Genomic DNA, 26,214 nt, shown 5'->3' on the forward strand with positions numbered 1-26,214 from the left:
GATTTATCGATTCTGTTTCTTGATAAATTAGAATATAGGATATACGGATGTAAACTATTATAGATGTTATGATTTCGAAAAATGAAGTTGAATGGAATTATTACACTTAGCATGAATATTAAGATTCAAGGAAAATTAAAAGGAATGATAATGATTATCTCTCAGAAAGATGTTTTTTACTTACACACAGAAGAAATCTTGGAAGAGATCAATACAGTTGGCATTATTAAGGCATGGTTCACGGGTACAACCCCCGCTGTCAGACTCACATCGTTGACCAGTCCATCCACTTGGGCATTGACAAATAAACCCATCAATCGAATCCGTGCAGGTTCCTCCATTAAGGCAAGGATCAGAAGCACATTCATCAATATTAACCTGAAATCAGAAGATTATGATTAAAATTTCCAATGCATTATAAAATCAAATTCGAATGTGCCTTTTATTTTCACGCAAATTTAGTTCTACTTATTTGATCTGTACAAGCTTATATAAATATATATCAACATATTATAAAAGTGATGATGCAATCTTTCGTTTCCACGCAAACTGACCAAAATTACCTGTATGGTTCTGTTAGTACTCTGCTATCGCTGGTTCGTCAAATCTGACTTAAATATTTGGCAACTATCTACTCTACGCTGTCGCTTTTATTTGGCGATACCTGCCTTAATATTTTAACTTGGTGAGTATAGTTTCATGCCAGTAAAACACACAATCCTAGTTGTTGCCACATTTTAAATATGAGGCTGACACAATTACTTAAATGGGCACATTAGAAAAAAATCATGCAATCACATTTCTTTCAGCATTGCATTTGTTGTGGCGCCTTAACCCTTTAAAGGGCCATTTTTTTCTAGTCATATTATGTTAAAATATTTTTAGTCTTGAAATTAGAATAAGAAAAGGGATTCATTTAGCTTATTATTAGATAAATTTAATTTCATTAATTAATTAATTTGGTTAATTAATAATTAAGTGACAAACCAAGACACATCATTTTGTATGAGATAAAGAACTGAAGCATCTAAGCTTCTGTCTTTCTAAAAAAATTGTCAAAACTTATGCCAACCTACACCATTTCATACAAAGATTGATAATTTGGTGGGAAGCATACTTCCCACGGCCTTTGAAAGGGTTAAATCATCGTTGACTCTTCGTTTGTCTACTATTTATGCTACTCTACCACCAATATTTGACAAAAATGTAGTGTTTGACGACACTTGATGCCAATCAGATGATTGACGGTGATACGATACTTGATGATGACTAGTTCTATGCTCGTTTGGAGTAGTTTTCAGCGACTTCTGGCCCAGCATTTGATTAATATATATACTAAGTTGCTAAGCTGTCATTAAGCTAAACTGTTATTTGGCTATAATATTTTAGTTTGAGAATGTCTGATTCCTTGCCAACTGAAAAGTACAAAATTACTTTCTTCACAATAGTATTTTCTGTCCGATTTCAGTATTTAACACAATATAATAGTATGGTTTAAACATTAATACATTACTGTTTGTAAATTTTGCACTGAAACGTACTTCACAAAGTTCTCCCGTGTATCCTGGGTTGCATCGACACTTGAATCCATTGTCAGCATCGACGCAGGCTTCAGTTCCAGCAGCATCACAAGGTCCACTCACACATTCATCGACTTCGGCTTCACACTGCAAACCTACAAAACCTGGGCGGCACAAACAGGAGAAACCGTCGAGATGATCAAGACATGTGGCACCATTCTGGCATGGCTCTGACTCGCAAGAATCGACTTCATGTTGACATCTGGAACCGGTATAGCCGGCATCACAAACACATCTGAAGTCGTTCACCAAATCGATGCACTGACCACCTGCAATGAAATAATGATGAAAATATCTGAGTAGTATTCGAATAAAATTTAAGATTTTGCATGCGATATGGCTTGTGATGTTATAATGTATTTAGGTATGATATCACATAAATAAAATATTTTTCAGATGACCATGAAGATATTTTTTATTATAGGTTGTAAAATAAGAGGATTAAATTATTAGCTAATTCTAGGAATTAGCTATTTTATCAGGCTTATTCTTAAAATAACGAGACATCTCATTTACCATTTTCACACGGATTCTCTGCACATTCGTTGATGTTGTTATCACAGCTTTTTCCAGTCCACCCAGGATCACAGATGCATTCATAGGAGTAGAGTCTGTCCACACATACACCATTTACACAAGGATCGGTGAGGCACAGATCGATCTTTCGTTCGCACCTCTTTCCTGCGAATCCCGGAGGGCAGTCGCACTTGAAGTCGTTCACCAAATCTGTGCAATTAGATTCCAAGAGGCAAGGCTGCTCGGCACAATCATCTAAAAAAAATGAATAGCAAATATTAGAACGTTTTTTTATATTAGAACAAATTTTCTCGCATGCTGTTTAATAAATGTCAAAGTAGAGAACGTCCTACATAGCACTAACGTACAATAATTACAAAGTATGAACTTTTGGCGTGAATTTAGCATTTTTACTGAATCTATCGTGCCAACCTTGGCGAGTTTTTTGGCTATTAATCCTTGGCATGCGGTTAATGGTATACGAAAATCGAATCTGTGTATCAAATGCGTTTTTCTCAGTCGATTGAAACAAAGATTTGACACAAAACTACAGTTGTAATCACAAAACTACATACCAAATTTGATATATTTAAGTCATTGCGTTTTTTGACTCGTTGCATTTACATGTTTCTAAAAGCACAGATTGACAGATGGTCAACTCCTTGTTCGATTTCTCTCAAATTTCAGTAGGTCTCTACATCATACGTCTATGCGAATTTTATCTATAAAGCTCTCTTCGTTTTGTAATTATTACATATATTCGAACAGCCGGACAGACAGACTTCCTATGAAAAACTTTTGTACAAAATTTGATAGAAATCTGAAAATTTGGTATAAAGACCAAGTACCAAATTTCATCCATCTAGCTCAAAGCGTTCTTGAGTTATTTTTGTCAGATATAGACAGACGGTTGGACATTTTCCAAAATTGTGTTTTTCGAAGGTCTGAAACATAAAGATTCGTCCAAATCTCGAATTCGAATTTTTTTTATGGTTACTATATTTTCTTTATGCTATGTATATGAGAAAGAAAAAAAAATCTTTGTTAAGCTCTATACTGATGGTAAAGAGCTTAATATGTGTGAGTATTTTCTGGTAACTCAAAAACGTATTATTTAACAACGAGAAATGCCATCTTACTATTAAAGGGTTAAAATGTAAGATTGCTATTGGCTGTCAATAGAGAAAGAACATTTTCCGATGTAAATAAATAAATGTTAGAACATTCTTTATTACTTAAAAATCTACTGATAACTTCTGTAACCTCAAAGCAAAAACGTAACAGAAGCTCTTTGTTTCGGAATTTTTATAAAAAAAGATATTTTAATACAATAATCAACAACTTCAACGGAGAACTCAAGGACTGTCAAATGAAATATCTTGACATGATTATTTGGTTATCCAAAATATGCGTTAATACATAAAACTATATTTTATGGGTCTTGATATTACATCTACCTCAGTTTCGTAATAGCTAGGTCGCTTTCGAAAATGTCACCTGTTGAGTTTTTCTAAATGTATTGCTAAACCTGAAATTTCAAACACGAATTTTTTATACCCATAGATCGATATAAAATAGAATAAAAGAAGTTTTTAAAAATATAATTTTTATTTATATTTGTAAAGTTTTGGTATAAGAATATATTCTCAATTCCAATATCTTTTTGAAAAATATTTGGTCCTTGAAAAATTAAAGCAAACTAGTTAATGCATTGTAACTAGATGAAATAAATAACCATAAACAATTATTATTGGATTTGGCTAATACAACTAATTACCATTAATTACTTGTATATCCTAATTATAACTAAAAACTAAACTCAGAGCCACGACAGTCCATGTCGGCCAAGGCATACAGTATCCATATCTGCTTTCTTCACCGAGGGCCCTGGGGCGCAAGACATATCTCCCGATTAGGTGGTCAGCCTAAAGCGGAACCTCCAGTGTTTAGTTCCCAAACATGCTTGGTCCTCCATTTATCGACCCATAGGCCCACTGAAGGGATGAAAGACTGAGTCGACCTTGCCCAGCCCGAGGATCGAACCTCGGATATGTGTGTTGTGAGCGCGACCCTAACTATATACTAAATGATTATAACTATATTCTATATACTACTTATATACTGAATTTTAATTAATTATTTAATAATTAAAATGTATATTTCTCTCCTTTAATGAACACATTCAAATATTACTCAAATGTTAATGCAGCTCACATTGACAATATAAACCGCATATTTTCCGAGTCCTTCAACTTCTTTAGTAAACTATACTATTAGCGCAGAGCAGAGTTTTAGTCATTCCATAAATAAATAAAGAAGACCTATTTTTTCAAACAATTTTTAAAATAATCTCTTATTAGCATCTTTAATAAATTTAATAATGTCTCTCAAATTAGAGTTTGAAATTTCAATATTAATTTCCACAAACAAATAACCATTTCTTAAATTCTACAGCAACTGATTTAAATAACATATGCATAACATAGCAACTAATTTAAATAACATATGCATAACATAGCAACTAATTTAAATAACATATGCATAACATAGCAACTAATTTAAATAACATATGCATAACATAGCAACTAATTTAAATAACATATGCATAACATAGCAACTAATTTAAATAACATATGCATAACATAGCAACTAATTTAAATAACATATGCATAACATAGCAACTAATTTAAATAACATATGCATAACATAGCAACTAATTTAAATAACATATGCATAACATAGCAACTAATTTAAATAACATATGAGAGCGCATTCATCTCGATTTTGACAGATAATTTCGTTATTATTGTTCATGATTTATTTCCTTGATCCATTGATAAAAAGGAGGATCATAAGAATGTAATCAATTAAAAACAATTTTCACTTAAAATCTGAGATGTGGAAAGAAACATTATCTTACCGATGTTAACATCGCACATTCTTCCTGTCCATCCAGGCATACATTCGCACTTGTACCGACCTTGCAACAAAGGTACGCATGTGGCTCCGTTGCTGCATGGAGTTTCCTCGGCTGTGCAAGGATTGACGGTGGTATCGCACTCAGGTCCTTCATAGCCTGATCGACACAGGCAGTTGTAGTTACCCATTCCAGGAAGGTTCTGGCACATAGCTCTGGCTGGGCAGGTTACGTTGTTGCAGTCCGATACTTCAATCTGGCACTGAAGACCTGAGTAGCCTAAAAGTATTTTGATGTTAGATTAACATAATCATAATAAAGTAAAAGCTTTCAATTTTTTAAAAATGATAAATATGGTGCATGTCATATCTTATTTGATATAATTTTCTGATTGTTAAAACGATTTGTGTTTCATGTAAGTGAATATATTTCACATGGTAAAATTTATAATAAAAGTAATTTGCATCAGCGTTATTCAACATTGGATAATACAACAAAGAAGAAGCTCAACAGAATACAGATTGTGTCTCAGAATGCAAGAACCAACCGTTAGGATGTTTACAGAACACTGAATCTAACAATAATTCTATACAGAAAGTGTTTGTAAGCCTAATGTAAAATTTGTTGGAATTAAAGATGTTTTATACATTTTTTTTTCAATAGCGGAAACATCCAACCAAAAATTAAAGCAATTTTTATAAAACAACTTAGAAGTAAATATTTCCTGTGTCAAAACTACTAAAAGAAAGATAAATTATATTTAGAGAACGCTAATGAACTTATCCAAATTAAAAATGAATGGATATAAAGTTTAAAAGCAAAAAGAATGAAATGGAATAAAAAAGGAATAAAATGAAGAATACGGCCTGAAGACTTTATCAAGGGTCACCCTCAGGCAGGGACTTAAAACCAGGGTTTTTTTTTTTTTTTTTTCAATGTGGAATCTGACTTTCATCCAAGTATTGACCCCACGTGATCTAAAAATCCCTAAAATTTGAAGTTTCTGAAGACAAGAATTAATATCAATAAAGCAAAGACAATCAATTAAAATCAATAATCAATTTCGTGAGAAATCCCTGGTTTTGAATTCCAACCTGATGGCGACCCTTTATAAAGTCTTCAGGCCAGATTCTACATTTTATTCCTTTTTTTATTCCATTTAATTCTTTTTATTTTTAAACTTCATATTTATTTATTTATAATTTTGAATATCAGACGAAGTCAGAAATATTATTTATGCAACATCTTCTCTCTGCATTTCTGTAATTACAACCAATTGCACTTATATAATTACAATTAATTTTACTTGTGTAAATGAAACTGAAAAAATGCACTGCGTATGATATTGACTCTGTTTGAAAACCATATAATTTGCAGAATATAAAAAGATTTAGTCTATTATACCTTTCCTTTGATACTGGAGTCATTGATTATTGGGCAACATATATATATCTCAGATTTCATTCTTTAGATGCAATGGATCTGCACTTTTTTTTAAAACAAAAGTATAACGAGAAGAAGAAAGAAATAATTCCGAGTTCTGTAAACAATTCACCTACTTTACCTTACAGTGGACATAATTTTTTAAAAACTCATTTAAAAAAGAACAAATGTTCAGTATAATATATATATATCATATGTATACTGTATTATGTCAATTTGTACAACAATTATCTGTACATCATATTACACATTTTCAGGTTTGCTTTAAGATAAATTAATGTTTTCTCACCTTGTGGGCATTCACAAGTATACCCTTGAGGAAGATCTTTGCATTTTCCTCCGTTATAGCACGGTTGACTAGCGCACTCATCCACGTCGATCTCACAAAACTGACCACTGAATCCAGCTGGACAATAGCACGACAAGTGATGCCTTTGTACCAAGCATAGACCACCATGTTGGCAGGACTGGGTACTGCAACGCACTGTTAGAAGAAAAAAATGTGAGTAAATAATCATACAAATTCTTTAAAGAAATTTCATGGCGATTTGGAATCAAGAAAATAATTCCGAGAAAACAATATAAGAAAACAGTAATGTATTACTCAAATCTTTTTGAAAATGTAGATTAAAATCCCAATGTAAGTTCATATCATAAAGTATTCATATGCATGAAGATATAAAATAAATGCATACAACATTATTGTATGTATTTATAAAACATACAATATAATACATACATTATTTTATACGTATGCATATAGTGATAATTATTTTTTAAATATGTATAAAATAAATACATACAATATTATTGTATGTACTTTTTTTATTATTAATCAAATAAAAATTAATCAAATAAAAAAGGTTCCGATTTTTGAACTAATTTTTTCGCAATTCCTGTACGTTATTTGAATTGTCTAATCATAATTAGAATACGGCATCGAAAATAAATAATTCAAATTTATTCTTAAAAAAATCGCTTTAATTTGTTGTTGTAGTTGTTCTCTTTTTATTTAATTTCAAATAATATGTTAGATGAAATAGCTTTCAAAAATTACTAAACCTGGTATTTTCTGTTACATCGTTTGCATGATTTTATAAACATGTTATTCAGTAGGACTTTTTTAATTAAAAAAAAAGAACACATTTCTGAGATGCATTGTTTGTTTGTTTGATTTATTGGCACAAGTGTCATAAATAGCTATACTGCACCAAACATTCGGTGAAATCAGAACAGATATAAAAAACGATTTTAAAAGAAATGTAAATAGTTAAAAACCTCATAAAATGTGTCGATTCAAATAATAATAATAAAAAAAAAACGATTTTCAAGTAAGACAATAATTAAAGAAAATGCAAAATAATGATGAAAAATATACACATTTAACAGAAAATTGAAAAGAAACAGACGAAAAAAGTGCTAAATGCAAGTCATGAAATCAATAGCTTTTAAAAATTTAAAAATGTTTGGGTGGAATTTTTTACCCACCAGGTCATGTAAAGTTAATGTCAATGACTTAAAAATAGTGTAGGCAATAGGAGTTAAAAGATGGATATTCATTTAAAACATGGTATTAGCATTAAAACATTAAATAAGAAATTAAACAATTCTTACATGGAATGCATTCTTCTTGAGATGTTGAACCAGCACGAGCTGTAGTATGAGAGGAAGCGCACTCTAGACATGTGGAGGCTCCTTCTGATGGCTGGTAAAAGTTAACAGGACAGATGGCGCAAGGCTCAAGTCCTGTTTCTGAATACATTCCGGCAGGACAACGAGCTGAAACAACGAAAGGCAGTTGCAGATGAAGTAACAAAGAACAGAACGTTGCTCAGAAAACAAAAACACAGATATTTCTGTGTTTATAATTAGTTAATAAGATTACCTCTACAATCAGATGGCTCCTTTGATCCAGGCGAGTAAGTGTACGTGTTGGCAGGGCACTTGAAACATTCTTTAAAACCATCTACAGGTGGTTCACCAGTATACGTATTGCTGGGACATTGGAGACAAGGTACTAATCCAGTCGGCGAGTATGTTCCATAGCCACATACGGCTAAAAGATAATAAATAATTAGTTATTTAATATATGTCCACACTATACAATTTGTTTAGGTTGGAATTTTGGTATTTTTGAAAGTTTTTAACCTAATTCATCGATTTTTTTTCTTGCTACTATTAATGCAACGCTAAAATATCGTTAATATTTCGAATATATTTTCAGTAATTAGAAGTCAAGATAAAAATTGTTTTTACTCGTAAATTATTTTTTTTTTCATTAGATAAATTTTCAAATTTGCACAATGGTATAACTATAAAAATGTCACTTTCAAAGCACTGTTTATTGTTTATTTATATCAAAGTTGCTTATTTATTATTATTTTCTTCCCCTAAATTTTCAAATTTGCACGTCAGTGTATTATAAAAATGTCTCTTTCAAGCACTTGTTATTGTTTATTTATCATAATTACTTATTTATTTACTAAAATTCATATTATTAAAAATGCTATACTTTTTATTTCAATTATTATCACTTTATTTATTACTGTTTATTTATTAAAATTTTTTAACATTAAATATAAAGTGGGACCATCACACTTAAAAAATGTTACTTTAAAAAATGCAACTTACATTACTTTGTAAATGTAAATTACTTAAGAAACGTATACTTTTCTTTCTGTATAAAGACTAAATTCTAGTCATTTCAGCTTGAAATTAATTAAGTTCAATTGTACATCAGCGAATTATAAGTAGAAATTAACGATAAAATTAAAAATTAATAAGAAAATATTGTTTCAGTATTTAGTTTCAGCAGATTATTCTAAATAGTTGTAATGAGAAAGTAATTAAATATATCTTACAGACGCAATCCGTGACAGCCTTGCTTCCCTCCTGTCTAGTGAAGGTACCTAATGGACACTGTTTACATTCTGATTGGTGGCTGAGGTCTTGGAAAGTTCCTCGTGGGCAGAAGATACATCCTCCCTCCATTGATGCGTATGTTCCAGCCGGACAGTGAACTGAAAAGAAAGAATTTTTAATCTTCGAAAGCAAAATACTTTGTAAAAAAATTTAGAATAACCCAAGAGTAGTCCTTAGTGTATAAAATTAAATTGATTCAAGTCATTTTAGTTGAAACTGTTTCAAAAATAAATAAATAAATAAATAAAAAAAATAAAGCAATTCGATTTAAATTACTGAATCTTTTCGTTTTTCCACTTATTAAATTAAGTAAGCCTTCATTCATTTATGAAGAGAAATAGAAAAAAAAAATGATCATAAAAATAACGTAAGTTCATGTTTTTTTTAAATAAATTGAAATAATTTTTTAATTGAATAAAAAATTTTCCTTGTTACATACCAAACATATAAATAAAGTATTGTTTATTTATTTCTCATTTATTTGTCGTTTCATCAGAATACCAATTCATTTATTTTTTGTGAGCATTCTAATGATAAGGTTCTTTGTTTATACCACCAAATTATGAAAAGTTTTTGTTACCCTTCTTTTATTCCATTTAGTTTCATTCATTCATTTTTGTTATACTTCGTTTTCTACTCTCGTTTCCAGATCGAACGATTTCTGCATGGACTATAATACTGATAGCACGATTATGGAATTATTCACAAATAATGAATTGATGTTAGATGGGAAAAAAATTGACTAGCGCTAATTTTAGCGTTGATGAAGAAGAATGTGAAGAAATATTTTATTGTTCTTTAAAAAAATCTAACGAACTTAATTGAAATCTTGGAGCTTAATTTATTTTTCTATTACTAAAAAGACCTTAATGAATTTAATTTGATTTATAATACTACATTTCCTACTCTAAAGTAATCAGTACTTCAGATGATGATTATGGGTGTTTTTTGATTCTTGCAGACAGAGAAATCGTACAAAATAAGCAATATATAATTAACCCTTTCTAGGGCCGTGGGAAGTATGCTTCCCACCAAATTTATCAATCTTTGTATGAAATTATGTAGGTTGGATAATTCTGAGAAATTTTTTTAGTAAGATAGAAACTTAGATGCTTCAGTTCTTTATCTGACACAAAATGATGTGTCTTGATTTGTTACTTAATTAATGAAATTAAATTTATTTAATAAGCTAAATGAATCCTTTTTTCTTATTCTAATTTCAAGCCTAAAAATATTTTAACATAATATGACTAGAAAAAAAAATGGCCCTTTACACACATGGAATTCGTACACATGGCTGGATTTTGTTTTCTTTTGCAACAACCGTCTAATTTTAAAATTTAATTATTATCTTAAGGTTGGATACTCAGAATATATTAATACCATATTAATAAAGCTTCAAATCTATTAACTCTAAATGAATCTGTATTAGTAGCATTAAATTTGTAAAAATCAATTATTTATTAAAATTCCATTTATATATATCTTTATTTACATGCCATTATTTTATTTTAGCCTCTTGAAAGATAAATGAACGGTGATTTGATTTTGATAAATCTAAATAATTAGATTTATCTCCATTCTTATGTGAATGTAAGGACTCATTTTAGTAATTCGGGAGCAAATGATTGTAAGTTGAATCAATTACTGAAAATTTAAGTTTGCTTAGTATGTTTTTTAAAAATTTCTATCATTTTCGTATTTACAGAGATCTTACAGAATCCAGCCCAGGAAAAGGTTTGAGTGAAAGAACGGAAAAATTAAAGAGTAGTACAAGAATTGATAAAGAAACTAAGTTTTCATTGATCGTATTTCCAACTTAATTTGAAAACGGCGCATTATTTTTTATGAAGCTAAATAGTCCTGAGACCAGATAAATATCTTCTCACTTTCGAGACCCTTTTTAAATTTTAAAATCAGGAAAGTCATAAAATTAATTAGAAATGACCTTATTAGTCATTTCATTATATTTTTCTTAAAGTAATCCAATTTTTTAACATGATCAAAAAAAGCAGCAACATTTAAGCAATGCGCTTTGACTTACATAGCCAATTTTTATTGCAATAAAATATTACTTTTAAATGGACGAAATACTCATGTCATTTTTCATATTATTTGTGGTTTCGGGTGCTGAAACAGATTAATAAAGTTATATTAGTATTGAAATATTCCTTAAACAGAAACTTTAAACTCAATGAAAACCTCCACTGTCTTTGTTAAATCTCAGTAATAGCTCTTATCCATGAAGAAATTGGGAATTTAATAAGAACCCAAAGTATTAGAGTATGAGAACATTAAAAGAGACTCACGGCAGTTTGGTATGGGCCCTTCTTTATCTGCATTCAGTACTTCTCCAACACCGCAAGTGAATCCTCTGTCCACTGATGACCTGATGGCTAATACACCAGGACATTGACCCCCAACTGCTTGCGAGGTGATGTTAAGAATAGGTTCAATGACAACAGATGTACTAGGAACACTCAAATCAAAGATCAGAGCCAGCGTAGAGCCACACAAATCATATAGGAGAGCTTGGGATACAGCTGGTTGGATTCTCAAAGTGTAAGTCATGATAATCTGTTGAAACAAGACAATATTGAAACATAAAAATATTTCAGATTTAAACTAATTGTAATTAACAATGATGTTCTTTCGTTGCATCATTAGGATGCAGATTTTTATACCAATAAGTTATAAAGTTAGGAAATAAAAAATAGTTAATAAGGAATGATTAAGAATAATCTAAGGAATATAAAAAAATCTTATTTTATAATGATTAAGGGGATATATGATCTTTAACAGCTAAAGCAAACATCGAAAGTTGGTCAAACGCGACTCTCCCTAACGTAAAATAATAATAATAATAATAATAAATTACTTAAACTTAAGATATTTTTACCAAAGTTTTATAAGGCACTTAGCTTAATAATTATGAATTTTTAAGTCAGTGAAATAATTTTCATTACTTAAAATATATGTTAAAAAAACTTGTTCTATATAAATTGTCGAAGATAGAATTGGCTTGCGCGCAATGTTTTTTGGAAAATAAGCAATTTATATTTACAAATGTTACACCAATTTACTCCCAAACAACATACTTTGATAAATGTGCAGAGTTATAAATATTTTAATAGATTTACTGGAGTTATTTTACTTTTTATGTTGTTAAAACAAGATAGCATTTTTTTTAAAAAAAACATTTTTAATATATGTATGCATAATGATGCTTAAATTTTGCATGAATTTTTTTTTATTATGTGTGCATTAGCATAGCTGGAATATTTCATATTGGTACAATGAACCATTTTATTTAATCTTACGCGTAAGCTCTGAAAATGTAGTATTGGGAAAAATGACTTTAAAGTAAAAAAATACTTCTTAAACTTCTCTTCTTATGAATGCCAAAATTAAATCACGTTTCTGAGTGCAAAGTCAACAACGAACTTCAGGTTTTTGACTATATCTTTTAAAATAATTAGCGTACATGCATGTACAATATTTAAAAATATCTAGAAGGATTTTGGTTATCAGATGAAATCATAAAAAAAGTTCGAAAAATTAAGTTTAAAGTTCTTATAGCCCCTTAACTGTGATTTCTGAAATTTTCTTTCTTTTGCTTCTCGTTAAAAGTAAAAAAAGTCGAAAATAAATAAGTAAAACAAGTAATGAATTTTAAGAGAAGCATTTAATCATAGATATTTTCATAATTTTCTTTAATCATATCGTTTTAATAATGTGAAGATAACGAAAGAAATAAAAGTAGAAATCCATTTACCGTGTTTTCTGCTATAGTTTTTATGGTTGTATTATGGAAAGCAATATCCATCTTGACATTAATCGCAGAACATCGCCCAGACAAAACATCATTAAGAGAACCATAGAAAGTTCGCACGTAATTGACGTATTGTTCTAGACATGGTACGGACACGGCACCACCAGCACGATATTCGATCTGTGCAACGACATCATATGACGCTGCATCGGTGTCTATAAAGAGAAATGTATCAGCAAGGTAAAATTTTTTGCAAAGATCAATAAATATGTTAAAATATTATTGCTGTATGATTTTTAGTAAGGTTTTCTAGGAAAAATGCATTAAAGGTAATGATGTAGAAGAAATGGGAATAATATGAAAACAATAATGAAGAAATTCTGTTTCAAATTAAAATATTTTTAACCCTTTAAAGGAATATTGCTTTTTTTCTATTAATTTTATATAATTTTTTTTTTGAATTGAGATTGAGTTAAGAAAATGAATTCATTGAATTCATTACATGAAAATAATAAATTTTTAACATATTAATTTTGAAGTCAATTTTTGCACAAATTTTTAATAAATCAATACCTTTTCCTGATGTTGTATAAATCTAACCTTTTTTTATTAAATTCAACAACAAAACAATAAGTAAAAAAATGTTTGAACTGTAACGGATTAGAAATTTGTTCAAATATAAATTAGATTTTTTTTCGCTGAAACAAATGTATTCCTTTGCTTATTTATCCATCCTTTTATGGATATGGATAAGTAAATATTTATAAATAATACAATCCATTTCCATCTACAAAAAAAATTATAAAATCCTTTTCCATCCTATAGATTTATAAAATATTCCATCTGATTTGTCTTTTTTATGTATAAATTTTTAATATTCAACAGCTTTTCCTGATGTATAGGTAACGTTTTTTTATTAATTTCTATAGTAAAATAATAAGTAGATAAAATGTTTGAATAACGAATTAGAGTTTCCAATACAAATTAATTTTTTTGAAACAAATGTATTTTTATATTTATTTATTCATAAAATCCTTTTATGGTTAAATAAATATTTATAAATCATACAATTCATTTCCATGCAGAAAAAAAGTCATAAAATCTTTTTCTATCCTATAGATTTATTGAATCCTTTTCCCACTGATTATATTTGCAGCAAATATAAGACGGAAAAGGATCAAATAAACGAAGGATTATGCACAAGAAATAAAATAAATATAAATGTTGTTCTCTCTTCTTTTAACCAATGCTAACATCATGTTATCAAAAGGTTTATTAATAATTTGTGAAGGTTTTGGATGGTATTAAAAAACTGTTTTAATAATAAGAGATAAACTATACCATAAACATTTAAAAAGTGATGAATTTATGGTAAGAATACATCTCTCTGATTTAGAAAGTGTTAACATACCTTCTGATACACAATCTGGGATGATTTTACCAGGGACCCATTGTTGGCCAGCTGAGCACGCATATTCCTTGAGAGGTGCCCCATCCGTAAATTTGAATCCTTCTTTGCAAGTAGCGACACACTTGTATCCTGATGTGGAATCGTCTGGCACACAATTAACGGCACCGTTTGCAGGTGGTTCCAAGGACCAATCAACGCATGGAGCTGCTTGTACGGACACTTGGAAGTGACAAGTGGCTTGGTTGCCGAATTTATCAGTGGCCATCACAGTAACGTTACGATAACCACCCAGTTCGATAAAGGCACTCTGTGGTGCGATCTGAACGTTCACTTCACCTGATTTATCGGAAACGTTCACCATGCGTCGGACTTCTTCGAAATTCACTCTGTAGCTATCTTGTTTTTCTACCAGTTCTATTACATATGATTGCGGGCATGACAAAGAAGGCGGGGTGTCATCTGGAAGGGAAAATGGAATGTAAGTTAATAGATTATTAACTGGAGTAAATGTTAGAAATACATAGTGAATATAGTGAAGATTAAAGTAGGTGACTATTTTGAAAAGTCGAATTTTTCTTGTGAAATTATGAATTTTTTTTTACTTTAATACTTTTAATCTTTGAATAGTTTTTTTTATAAAACCTTAGAATTTTTTTTCTAAATCTATTTTTTGGGAAGTTAAGCTGATTTTTATATTTGTATTTACATACTTTTTAATGCTATTTCACATCTTTAGATGCTATTTTCTCACATTCTAATCTGTGATAGAATTTTCTTATGGAAAATATCAAATTAAAATCTAATTCCTATTTTTTGTTGAAATTTGGTATAACGATTTCTCAATATGTTCTACAGTTCCTGAACTAGTAATTAAGTAATACATTCATTTAGAAATATTTTATAGTTGTTTTAGTATTTCATAATATGGAAAAAATTGAATATTTCTTTTTATTTATCATTATAACAAATATTTAAAAAAAATGGATAAGAATCTTTTAGTTTAGGAACTAGATAATATATTTCTTAAGCTATGTGAAAAAACTTTAAGCAAATCATTTGATAAATTTCTAAACTAGAATATTCTTGCTTTATACTTTTTTTTAGACAAAAAAAACCCTTTTTTCCAATTTTTAAAAAAAAAAAACTTTTGCCCTTTAATTGGCATATTTTAATGTTCCTGTTTTGTTTGTTCAATTTTTATATGTGAATATTCAAAACTATAAGTATTTTCGAATGTTTTTCAAAAAAATTCTTCACGAACGTAGTGACATACTTTAAAATGAAATCAGTCATAGACAGGATATCATAGCATTTGAAACTTGATTCAGGATGACAATATTATACTCTTCATATTTATTTCAGAGAATAGATCTATTTTCGTTACAAATGTAAATCATGTTAATTATTAATAATTAAGTTTAATAATTAATTAATAATATAATTTAATAATTTAGGACAAAAATTTATTAATATAATAAGCGACTTACTTCAAAAGTTTCAGTACATATAATGGCACTTAACTTTATATTCTGATATAAAACGTAACCCATAAATATAGAAGAAATTAAACATTAAAACTAACTGAATTATTATAAGGTAATTAATAGTTGTGGTTTATTAATGAGAATTAATTTAACATAAAATTAATTAATTAATTAGAAATTAATTTAACATAATTTTTTATTCCAATGATTAAAACTGATCAGTTTATTTTCTGTCTCACTAATGAAAATCTCGTTGTGCTGGAGTTTGAAAATGTGTTGAATATAAATGACATAGTAAATTAATTTTCAAATTCGTCCGATGTGGTACATTGAATTCAGTTCAATCATTTGGAGTTCGTTTATTCGAACTTTTTAGAAGAAAGAAATGGACAAGCTGCTTATTTATAAATGCAATATTAACTAATTTAATTTTCTAATTTATGATTTTTATGCAGCTAATTTAATTTTTTGAAACTCTTGAATTTTTTCTCTTATATTTATCAGCATCAAGCATATTCTTTTTCAAAGTGTTGTTCTTCAGAATGTTTAAATAAAAAGTAATTTCTACACTTTCTGTTGATGAAAGATCGGAAGATAGTTTACAAGAAGTGAAAAATAGTGAAAAATATATATGTTTGTTTATAATTCAGGAGAAAGCATACAGAAAATGAATAAAGATCCATACTGAAGTGGCAAACAAATACTTACCAGGCACTGTAATATTTACAGAACAAACAGCGACATTTCCATCAAAATCATAAGCAAAATATTGCACAATCATGTCCTCAAAAAGCATTGCAGGAGGTTTGAAACCAGCAGGCTTAACTTCGAATCGAGCCAGTCTTCCGGAATTATCTATTGCTGTGGGTTCAGTGAAGTTCACCAGTTGCAATCCGTTGGCTGATTTGCCAACAAGAATAGGTTTGTCCGGGCAGTTAACAAAATGCGGAGGCTCTTGATCTGTAAAAAAAAAAAAAAAAAAAAAAAAAAAAAAAAAATGTGAACAATATTAAAATGGTGAGAAAATCAAAAAATTATATAGATTTACAAAATAACAAAATAACACTCATCGCTATTTCAAACCAGAAGGAACATCGTATGTACAGGCACACACGATGAAGGCAATTCATTAATTCTTATATAAAGAAAGGAAAGATGATTCTCAGCGTTTCTTACCGACGCATACAGGATATCCGCCATTATATCCTAGTACGACTTCGTCTTCATTGTCTTCGCATCCAAGGAGTTCAAATTTAAGGCAAGGATTTCTGTTGTAAGAAACGATGGCCAGGATGATCTGTCGAACTCGAACACTCAATGGTAGATCGATGCGTGTCACCTCACCATAATTTCCGGGCTCTCGAGCGGTCAGATTAAAATTCTAGAAGAAAACGAATGTATGGATAAAAACATATTTTATGTGTGGTAAATATGTTGAAAAAGAAGCATTTTTGTTTTTAAATACTTCATATGCACAGTCTTATGAAACCTTTTATGGTTCGAGGTTTCAATGTCGATTTTGAGGTTAAAGTTCGTGATTTTTTTTCTCTTTTTCTTTTTAAAACGTTTTGTTAGTTTCATCGTGAGTAAGGCAATTTCAGGTAGTGAATAACATACAACATAAGTTTCATTTTCTAATTAAAGCAATATAATTTTTCCAGATTATTTTATTAATATATTTTAATTGATGCATTTACTTTAATAGTCAGCCTAATTCGATCTTGAAATAAATTTGAAATTATCCAATTTCTCAATTAAACGGCTTGAGCGAGCTGTTAAATGGTTCGATTGTTATATTATTAATGATACTGACAGTAAAATTTTAAGAGATATTATTGGAATAATATAACTTAGTGCTAATCAAATAAATATGCAATTAATACTCATATATATATATATATATATATATATATATATATATATATATATATATATATATATATATATATATATATATATATATATATATATATATATATATATAATAAATGTCTATACTTATGAGATGACAATATTGTTATGAAAAATATTTGTCCGGTACGTACACGTTTCAACAGTAACAAGTTACTCCGTCATCGCTAATGACATGTGGAAATGTACAGTGTAAAATTAAACAGGTTGAATTAAACATGTTAAACAGCACGAAAAAATAGGCAACAAGATGCATATATTTGAATTAAAAACAATAGACGAGCAACAAATCACTATTAAATAATCGTAAGAGTAGAAAACGCTCAGTGAAATCTCGATAGCTATCAACATTCTAAAGAGAGACTTCTCTCAATTATTGCTTCACTCGACTCGATTCCTACAACTGATTTACCATCATTAGTACACCTCCATTTTTTATAGCTCCCATGACAGAGCATAGAATACTATAAAAAAAAACGCTGAAATACGAGTCCTAATGGAGATATCGCCAAAATTTATATAGTTTCAAGAATTATCATTTTTGTCATCAAAGTTACCATATTTGTCATCAAGTCTTCAAATGGTTACCTAATTTGTCGCCAATGTCTGAGGGTAATTAATTTGGCCTTCATTCAGTATTTGTTAGAGCTATCCGTAAAACTCTCTTTCTTATAGCGAAACTAATATTACTCATTCGTAAAAATATTTTAAGATCGTAACTGTAAAATGAGATCTGAAGCAATTTCTAAAAAAAGGATTCGAAGTATAAAATCTATCTAAGGTATCCATATTCCTCTTTCACAGAACAATTAATATTTAATTTTTGTATTTAGATTTAAAAGACAATTAAAATGAAGACGTTTTCTTATATATATATATATATATTAAATACTATAATCGATTAATTAATGTCATTTTTATGCAGGTAAAGAAAAGCATACTTACGGGGAAATAGACGACAAAATTTTCCGTAGTGCCGACTCTGTAGAAGAATCTAAGTTCAGTTGGTCGTCCGCTGACATCGTTGGTGACCACCCCTTTGACGTAAAGGGAAGTAATACGGTATATCTTGCCCAAATCAACGGTGACGTAGGTGAAGGTTTCTTCTTTGGCACACCAGCCTGTTGCGCTATTAAGTCGAATATTCTGCAAAAGAATCACCCTTGTCATATGCATTGCAATCTGAGCAGTATGTTTACAAAGACTAATTAAATATTTTTCAAAAGATTCTAAGTGATTAATATTTTAAAAAATTAATTCGTTTCTAAAGTTGGGACAATAGATTTTGATAACATGTTCTGCCACGACTCAAGTCATATATTCGAACTATCTATCTAATTAGATGGACCTTTCTTTGCTATCTCTTAACTATAATAGAGAAAAGGATCAGTCATCTAATCGGATAGACGATTCGGTTCAATTTGAAAGGAGGTGTGAAGAACATGTGATTCATATGGCAGGCAATGTCTTCAGATATTTAAAAAAATATTTTAGCTTATATTAACTCGATGGTAGCAGAAACTAAGAAACTTTCAGAATAGAATTATACTTATATATAACGTTATGATCTTAAATCGTTTTACGAAGAAGAAAAAGAATTTATAATAATCACTGTTACAAATCTTATAAGGATTAAGAAATGTATGATTGTTTGTTTAAAATTGTTTAACTTTCGTCATTAAAAATAATTAAAGGCTTCTAATTATTCGTTGGTCGCATCCGAAATTTTAATACCCTAAAATGTAACCCAATTATTTTGAATTTAGCAACCAAATTTAGGAGTTGCGATCTTATTGAAGCATCTGTAAATCATATATCGTTAAAATCATATCATAAATCATATATCGTCGTGTCTATATCGTTAAAATAAATTAATTATGTGGTATTTTAAGCTTAATATATGCATACAGTCCAATGCTCTCGTAGCAGCACCAATGGAGAGTTAAATGTTAAATACATATTTCTGAAACTTTTCAATTCTTACTACTTATTTATTGTGAGCATAAGTTATTGTTCCGAAGAAAATCAATATATTTTAACGATATGACAAAGATAAATCTCTTGTTTCCTCTTTAAGATGAAAAATTCCATATTTCATCGATTATAAATATGAAATATATTTTTAGAAACGCAGAAAAGATTGAAATATTTTTTTACTGTGTGATTACTAAAAGAATAATGAAAAAACGTAAATGTTTATGATGGATTTATAAGAAGAACAAAGAAAAAGAGATAAAAAAGGACAATGAAAAAAGGAATGTGTTTGATCGATTTATAGTAGAATAGGCAATACCTTAGCTTCATAATTAACTCTCTGCGAAGTTGCATTGATAGCACTATCCGGTATAACCCCAGACGTAATGCCTAGAGGTCGAATGACTTTACATTCGGCATCTGTAAAAAAAAAATAAATAAGAAATTCACATAAAATCAAGTAAAGCAAATGTTGTGAATCGCATAAAGCTTCCATAATGTTGCATATTGCATTGTATTGATTAATTGTAATGTTTTTTTTAAGTTAACGAATAAAAAAAGTACCATATGTTTAGAAAATCTCGGTGAGATTCTTTATTAATTCATATTTTAATAATCTATCAGAAGAAAATTATTTAAATAATTAGAATTTTGATTGTTACTATAGGTGGAACTATGCTGTTTGGGACATGATATTATGCTATTTGCCTAATTTTTTTTAAAATTTATTTATTTTTTCATCATATTTATTATTTTTTTAAATATTTTTCTTAATTTTTTTTCTTCTTTATTTCTTTAATTTTATTTCTTACTTGAAAATTATCCGAAATATTATGAAAAAAAATTATATCTTCTCTATATGAAAGTTGTAAAATAGTCCATAGATGAAGAAATTTCCTTCGATAATAGATAAATCAATAATTAAAACCAGTGGATAACTTTTCACGGGAAAATATATATTGGGAATTATTTAAAAAGTTTTAAAAGTGCAATTTTATATAAATAAAAAGAAGCAGTTTTCTGATATTATTGCATCTATTGTGTTTGGGCGTGTGGCTTTCTTTTTATTTCTTTATTTCCCTAAGTTTATTTTTTTTTGTATTTTTCTGTTCAACTTTCCCTTGTATTTTCTCATTTTTGAATGCTATGCCTCTTGCTTTAATATATTGACGTCATATATTGACGGGAACAAAGAGAAAAGCAATGTTTGAAAATGTTGCTAAAATATGTCAAGCTCAAAAAAGCAATGTTTGAAAATGTTGCTAAAATATGTCAAACTCAAAAAAGCAATGTTTGAAAATGTTGCTAAAATATGTCAAACAAAAAAGCAATGTTTGAAAATGTTGCTAGAATATGTTAAACTCGAAAAAAGCAATGTTTGAAAATGTTGCTAGAATATGTCAAACTCAAAAAAGCAATGTTTGAAAATGTTGCTAGAATATGTCAAACTCAAAAAAGCAATGTTTGAAAATGTTGCTAAAATATGTCAAACTCAAAAAAGCAATGTTTGAAAATGTTGGTAACTCAAAATTTGGGGTCTGTTTTGGAACTGATAAATATTCAGTGTTAAAATTTTTATTATAAATTAAACATGTAGTAATAAAAATAACAAAATATTCCATTTTGCAAACATACAGGAAATTATGGAATGAAGTTGAAACATACTTCACTTTCATGCTATGAATGTTATACAATTTTCAAAAGCATAGCTAAATTTCAGGTCAGGTAGAAAAAAATTAAGTACATTATGAATACTAATAAGATATGTTCAAGAAGAACTAGCTGGTATTCAAAGAATTGGTAATAAGGTGACAAATATTTTATGAATTTAAAAGATATGAAATGCAATGAAACTTACTTTTAGAGCATGTAATGGGATCAGTAGTGTAAGGAATGAATCCAGGTCTCTCGCAACTGAACATCACTTCAGAGCCATGCTCATAGCTGGATGCCATTTGCACTCCGTCTGGAGGTCGACCAGGATCTTCGCAAACAGGACCTATAGATGGAGAAAAAATAATCAAGTTGTTGCCGATCCATAGGTACTTTATATCGATCCACAACGAATTGATGTCTTTGCAATATTTGAATATCTGTAGAACAGCGTGTTGTATTTGAAAGTTATTACATTGTCTAAAAAAAAACAAAGCTCTTGAGTAGTTCTGAAAAGATATTTGTTTTCCACATGCTTCCTACTACTCCATCATATATTTTTTAAAATTCTAAATCATTCTTAGAGACTTTCAAAACTAAAACAAAGAAAAAACTTAATTTTCTGCTATGACTAATATGTATTTATAATAAGATGTTAATATGATGACCGAATTTGTAAAGAATCCGTTTTCTTTATTTATAAATTTAACCAATCAGGCAATGAGCAAAGTAAATCCTTTAAACATTTTTAATTTAAATACAGTCAGTAAGCAATTACTTCATAAATTCACCAATTTTCGTACGTAACTAACTTCGGTAACATAGTCTTGGTAAAATAATAACATAGTCCTAGTCAAGCCAACACATCGTATATGAACTTTCACACAGACACATCGTGGGATCATTTTACCTTCGACATCAATTTTAATATCAATCAAGCGCATGTACATGATGGAATTGTGGTGAAATTGGGCTTTGAATCTTGTAGTTCTAAAACTGAGATCTTTTAATTAAGCCATTACGTCCTATTTAAGTTATAATTAAAATTCTTTATTACCATTTTTCAATTCCATGGCAAAATTACTGAATTGACGTAGTTTTGAAGTAACCTATCTTTTTATAATATAACTATATCAAATTAAATTTTTTATAGAAATATGATTCGTATCAATTTTTAATTATGTCTGACAGTCAGTAAAATTTACTGCTTTCTTTAATTGCTTTCATTAGATTTAATCTGGCACCTCATTTCAGCCAATTAACAAGTTATAGCCAAAAATAATTATTGTTTCCCAAATACATGAATTCTCTGAAATAAATTCTAAAAATTAATTCAGTTGGAAACAATACAAAAAAACAACAACAGTATATTTACTGATTCATTGACATATTTATATGGGCCTTCAACTAAAATTTTGGTCTGATAAATGAATTATAATCCAATTTTAAAAAAGAAACATTTCTTGCTTTCCCTTATGGTAATAAAGAAAAAAAAATGAACATTACCTTCACATCTTAGATCTCCGAAATCCCATGTGCCATCTTCCATGCATCTGACAATGTTGTCTCCGAAACTAGACTTGCCAGCCACGCCAAAAGTTTCCTCACAGCCGAAGAAGAAACTAGATTGGTAACGAGTGTCCACATACTGTCCGTACACAGATCCAGTTGTTTCAGGTGGGGTGCCGCAATCAATCCCTGTGGTGAAAAGCATTTTTATAACAATGTCGTTAAATCTATTAAGATTACAATATATTTTTTTGTTTTATCAAAATATTAACTTATATTGATTAGTTAGTAATAATGTATATTAAGAGGGTCTCCTGCAATATCTGAGCGTTTAGATCAAAAGATGATACCCCAATTCTATTTTATTAGAATCTTTGTAAGATGGCTACATATGTAGATTCAAATGGGATTAGAACGAGGATGTCAAACTCAAGGCTCGCAACGAGTACTTGTGTTAGAGCAAATACCCAGAAGGTTTCCTGACATTACTTGGAAATAAATTAGTACAAGTATTTACTAGGTGACTAAAATACTTAGACTAAAGATGATGTCACTATCTCCTTTGCCATATTGACTTGGCCACATATGCTAGTCAAAGTGGATTAGAGAATGGATGTCAGATTTGGGACTCTCAACGAGACTGTTTCCAGTCCAACAAATTATCAGGGGAACCATTACAAAAATTGCAACGAAATTTATAAAAGATCAAAGATGCAGCACATATATATAGCATTATACATCAAGAAATGTTATCTTTGAATGTAAAAAAAAAATGTTAAAAACTGTCAAGAAGGATCAAAATAATATTATGGATACTAATCATAATTCAGAAGTGCATAGAAAAATTGTTTATTTAGAATTTCAAAATGGCCAAGTGTGATGGAACCAGAAAGTGCTGTCAGTCGTCCTGGTATTAAAAGCTTTTAATATTTTCTAGTACCCATTCGCTCTTTCTCTCGAAAGGAGAACTTGGTTTTTTGTACTCATGTATACTTTTTTTCAATAAAAACTGCAGTCTTTTTTTTCAGCTCATATTAATTAAAATTTCGTTAATTTATCCAGTGCTAGCTTTTAAACTTAACATCTTTGAATTAGAACCCCTGTCACTTCTGTAAATTACATATATTTATATGGCACAATTAGTTGCTAAAAAGATGAACTTATCCGAGCTTTTCTGTTTAAAAATTGACTTCGTAGACTTTTACAGTAAATCCTTGCTTACTTGGGCACATTGGAGACTCTCCTGACAACCAATAATTGGGCTTCCCTGTTTGAGGGTTATAGACGCACTGTCTGAAATTGGCAGATGCAGTCGGCCTGAGAGGTCTTCCCGTCTCTTCGCAGCTGATGGTCACATTTTCCAAGTATGGAATGGTTTCCATCTCTTCATCCATGTGGATTTCGAGTCCTTGTTTGGGATCTGAGGTGATGGATGGACAGTGGGCAACTGTAGTGATAAAATAAAAATAAGTCAGATACTTTCATTGAATTTGACTGTCGTGAAAATTAAAAATGATATCAAGAATATTTTTAAATGGCATTTTAATGAATATAAACCAATGTCTTACATTTGCAAGATGGTACAGTTCCGTTCCACTCTCCGTTACTATTACAGAGCAGCACTGAACTACCAGACATGACGAAACCGAAATCGCATTGGAAGCTCACCAGATCTCCGAAATGGAACTCGGATTTGGTGGACAAGATTCGACCATTCTCGATTGGACCAAACCCTGGACAACTCTTAGCTGTAAAAAGAAAACGAAAAGAAATTTAAATAAAAAAAATGTTTAGAAATGAAAGAAAACACAGAATGATTATATTTTATGATTGAGCAAGATTTTTAAGAGGCAATATTTTTATTTCTATTTATCCAAAAAAAAAAAAAAAAAAAAAACCGAGTTTTTTTTTAAAATACAAAAAGCGTAATTTATGCTTTAATGCAAAAACATTTTCCTTTGTTTTTTTCTGCATTATTGAGAAGAACATAAAAGAATGAAATTACGAAATTCTTTGTCATGAGCGATTTTATGAATATTTTAATGTCTCAAGTAATTTTCAAATCCATTCATTATAAAACTTCATTAACTTAATCGAGGAAATTATTAAAACCTAAAATGCAAATGAAATCGTCAAATAACTATACTAACTTTTTTTTCAAATTCAGATTCGGAAAACACAAGATATATTCTTGAGTTTGAGTTCAGCTGTAAACATCTTTTAAGGAACCATCAAAGGAAAATTGTCTTTATTAAATCGTTATGAATGACAATTAAATGAAAAGAGGTTACAGAGGAGTATTTATTTCCCTCACACTCTGATAAAACAGCATTTGCTATTATTATCTAATTTTGAAGTAATTTTTTCATAAAAAAAATCCTAGTTGACAATTACGGCTGAATTTCCGTTTTCCGTTTATTATGTTATTGGTTTTACAGTTAATAGATGTAATTTTTCATCTAAGACCTATCATGCATTTTATACGGATCACGCTTCCCTAAACATCGCCGTAAGAGCTTTTTTCACCGACAAACGATTCCTGATTTTGTAAAAACACGAATTTAGATTGGAACATCAACAATTTTCTTCCGACCTACTCAACCGATGAACGAGGCAGAAAAAAAAAAAAAAGGGTAAAGGACTTACGGACGCATGTCTTGTTGAGGACATATTTGTCTCCAATTTTGGTACCAGTTTCACTTCCGGGTATGTAATATCCACTAGTGCCGTTCTTAGTATAAAGTTCGTATCCGACGTTGCATAGACAATTGTAGTTGCCAGGGCTGTTAATACACCTTTGATCACAACTACCATTGTTGTCCAGACACTCATTAACATCTGTTTAAAAGAGATAACGATATTTACAGAGAAAATGAATTTTTTAATGTATAAACAAAACTTGCAAAATGGATAAATAATACTAAAACGTTTTTAAGGCACATATTAGTGTGCCTTAAAAATGTTTGGGTATTGGTAATTATGGCGGTAATTATTATTGGGTATTGGTAATTATGACGGTAATTATTATTTGGGTAATGGTAACTATTATTTGGGTATTGGTAATTATTATTTGGGTATTGGTAATTATTATTTGGGTATTGGTAATTATTATTTGGGTATTG

General features: G+C 29.5%; 1 protein-coding gene across 1 annotated transcript in view; it reads right to left on the reverse strand.

Annotated features, from left to right (window-relative positions):
- The window catches only part of LOC129980818 (uncharacterized), a 140,636-nt gene that overhangs the window by 23,640 nt on the left and 90,782 nt on the right, over nt 1-26,214 (reverse strand). The window contains exons 20-39 of the mRNA XM_056091209.1: nt 25,739-25,930; nt 24,661-24,840; nt 24,315-24,539; nt 23,090-23,281; nt 21,789-21,929; nt 20,250-20,350; nt 18,902-19,102; nt 17,222-17,426; nt 16,754-17,005; nt 14,562-15,020; nt 13,154-13,365; nt 11,688-11,955; nt 9,318-9,476; nt 8,342-8,512; nt 8,071-8,235; nt 6,746-6,940; nt 5,017-5,292; nt 2,097-2,351; nt 1,542-1,849; nt 185-378 (exon numbers count right to left, since the gene is read on the reverse strand). Of these exons, the coding sequence (XP_055947184.1) occupies nt 185-378; nt 1,542-1,849; nt 2,097-2,351; nt 5,017-5,292; nt 6,746-6,940; nt 8,071-8,235; nt 8,342-8,512; nt 9,318-9,476; nt 11,688-11,955; nt 13,154-13,365; nt 14,562-15,020; nt 16,754-17,005; nt 17,222-17,426; nt 18,902-19,102; nt 20,250-20,350; nt 21,789-21,929; nt 23,090-23,281; nt 24,315-24,539; nt 24,661-24,840; nt 25,739-25,930 (4,351 nt within the window). The remainder of the gene's footprint in view (nt 1-184; nt 379-1,541; nt 1,850-2,096; nt 2,352-5,016; nt 5,293-6,745; nt 6,941-8,070; nt 8,236-8,341; nt 8,513-9,317; nt 9,477-11,687; nt 11,956-13,153; nt 13,366-14,561; nt 15,021-16,753; nt 17,006-17,221; nt 17,427-18,901; nt 19,103-20,249; nt 20,351-21,788; nt 21,930-23,089; nt 23,282-24,314; nt 24,540-24,660; nt 24,841-25,738; nt 25,931-26,214) is intronic.

The sequence above is a fragment of the Argiope bruennichi genome, chromosome 8 (genome assembly GCF_947563725.1).
Source record: "Argiope bruennichi chromosome 8, qqArgBrue1.1, whole genome shotgun sequence".
Taxonomy (NCBI): Eukaryota; Metazoa; Arthropoda; class Arachnida; order Araneae; family Araneidae; genus Argiope; species Argiope bruennichi.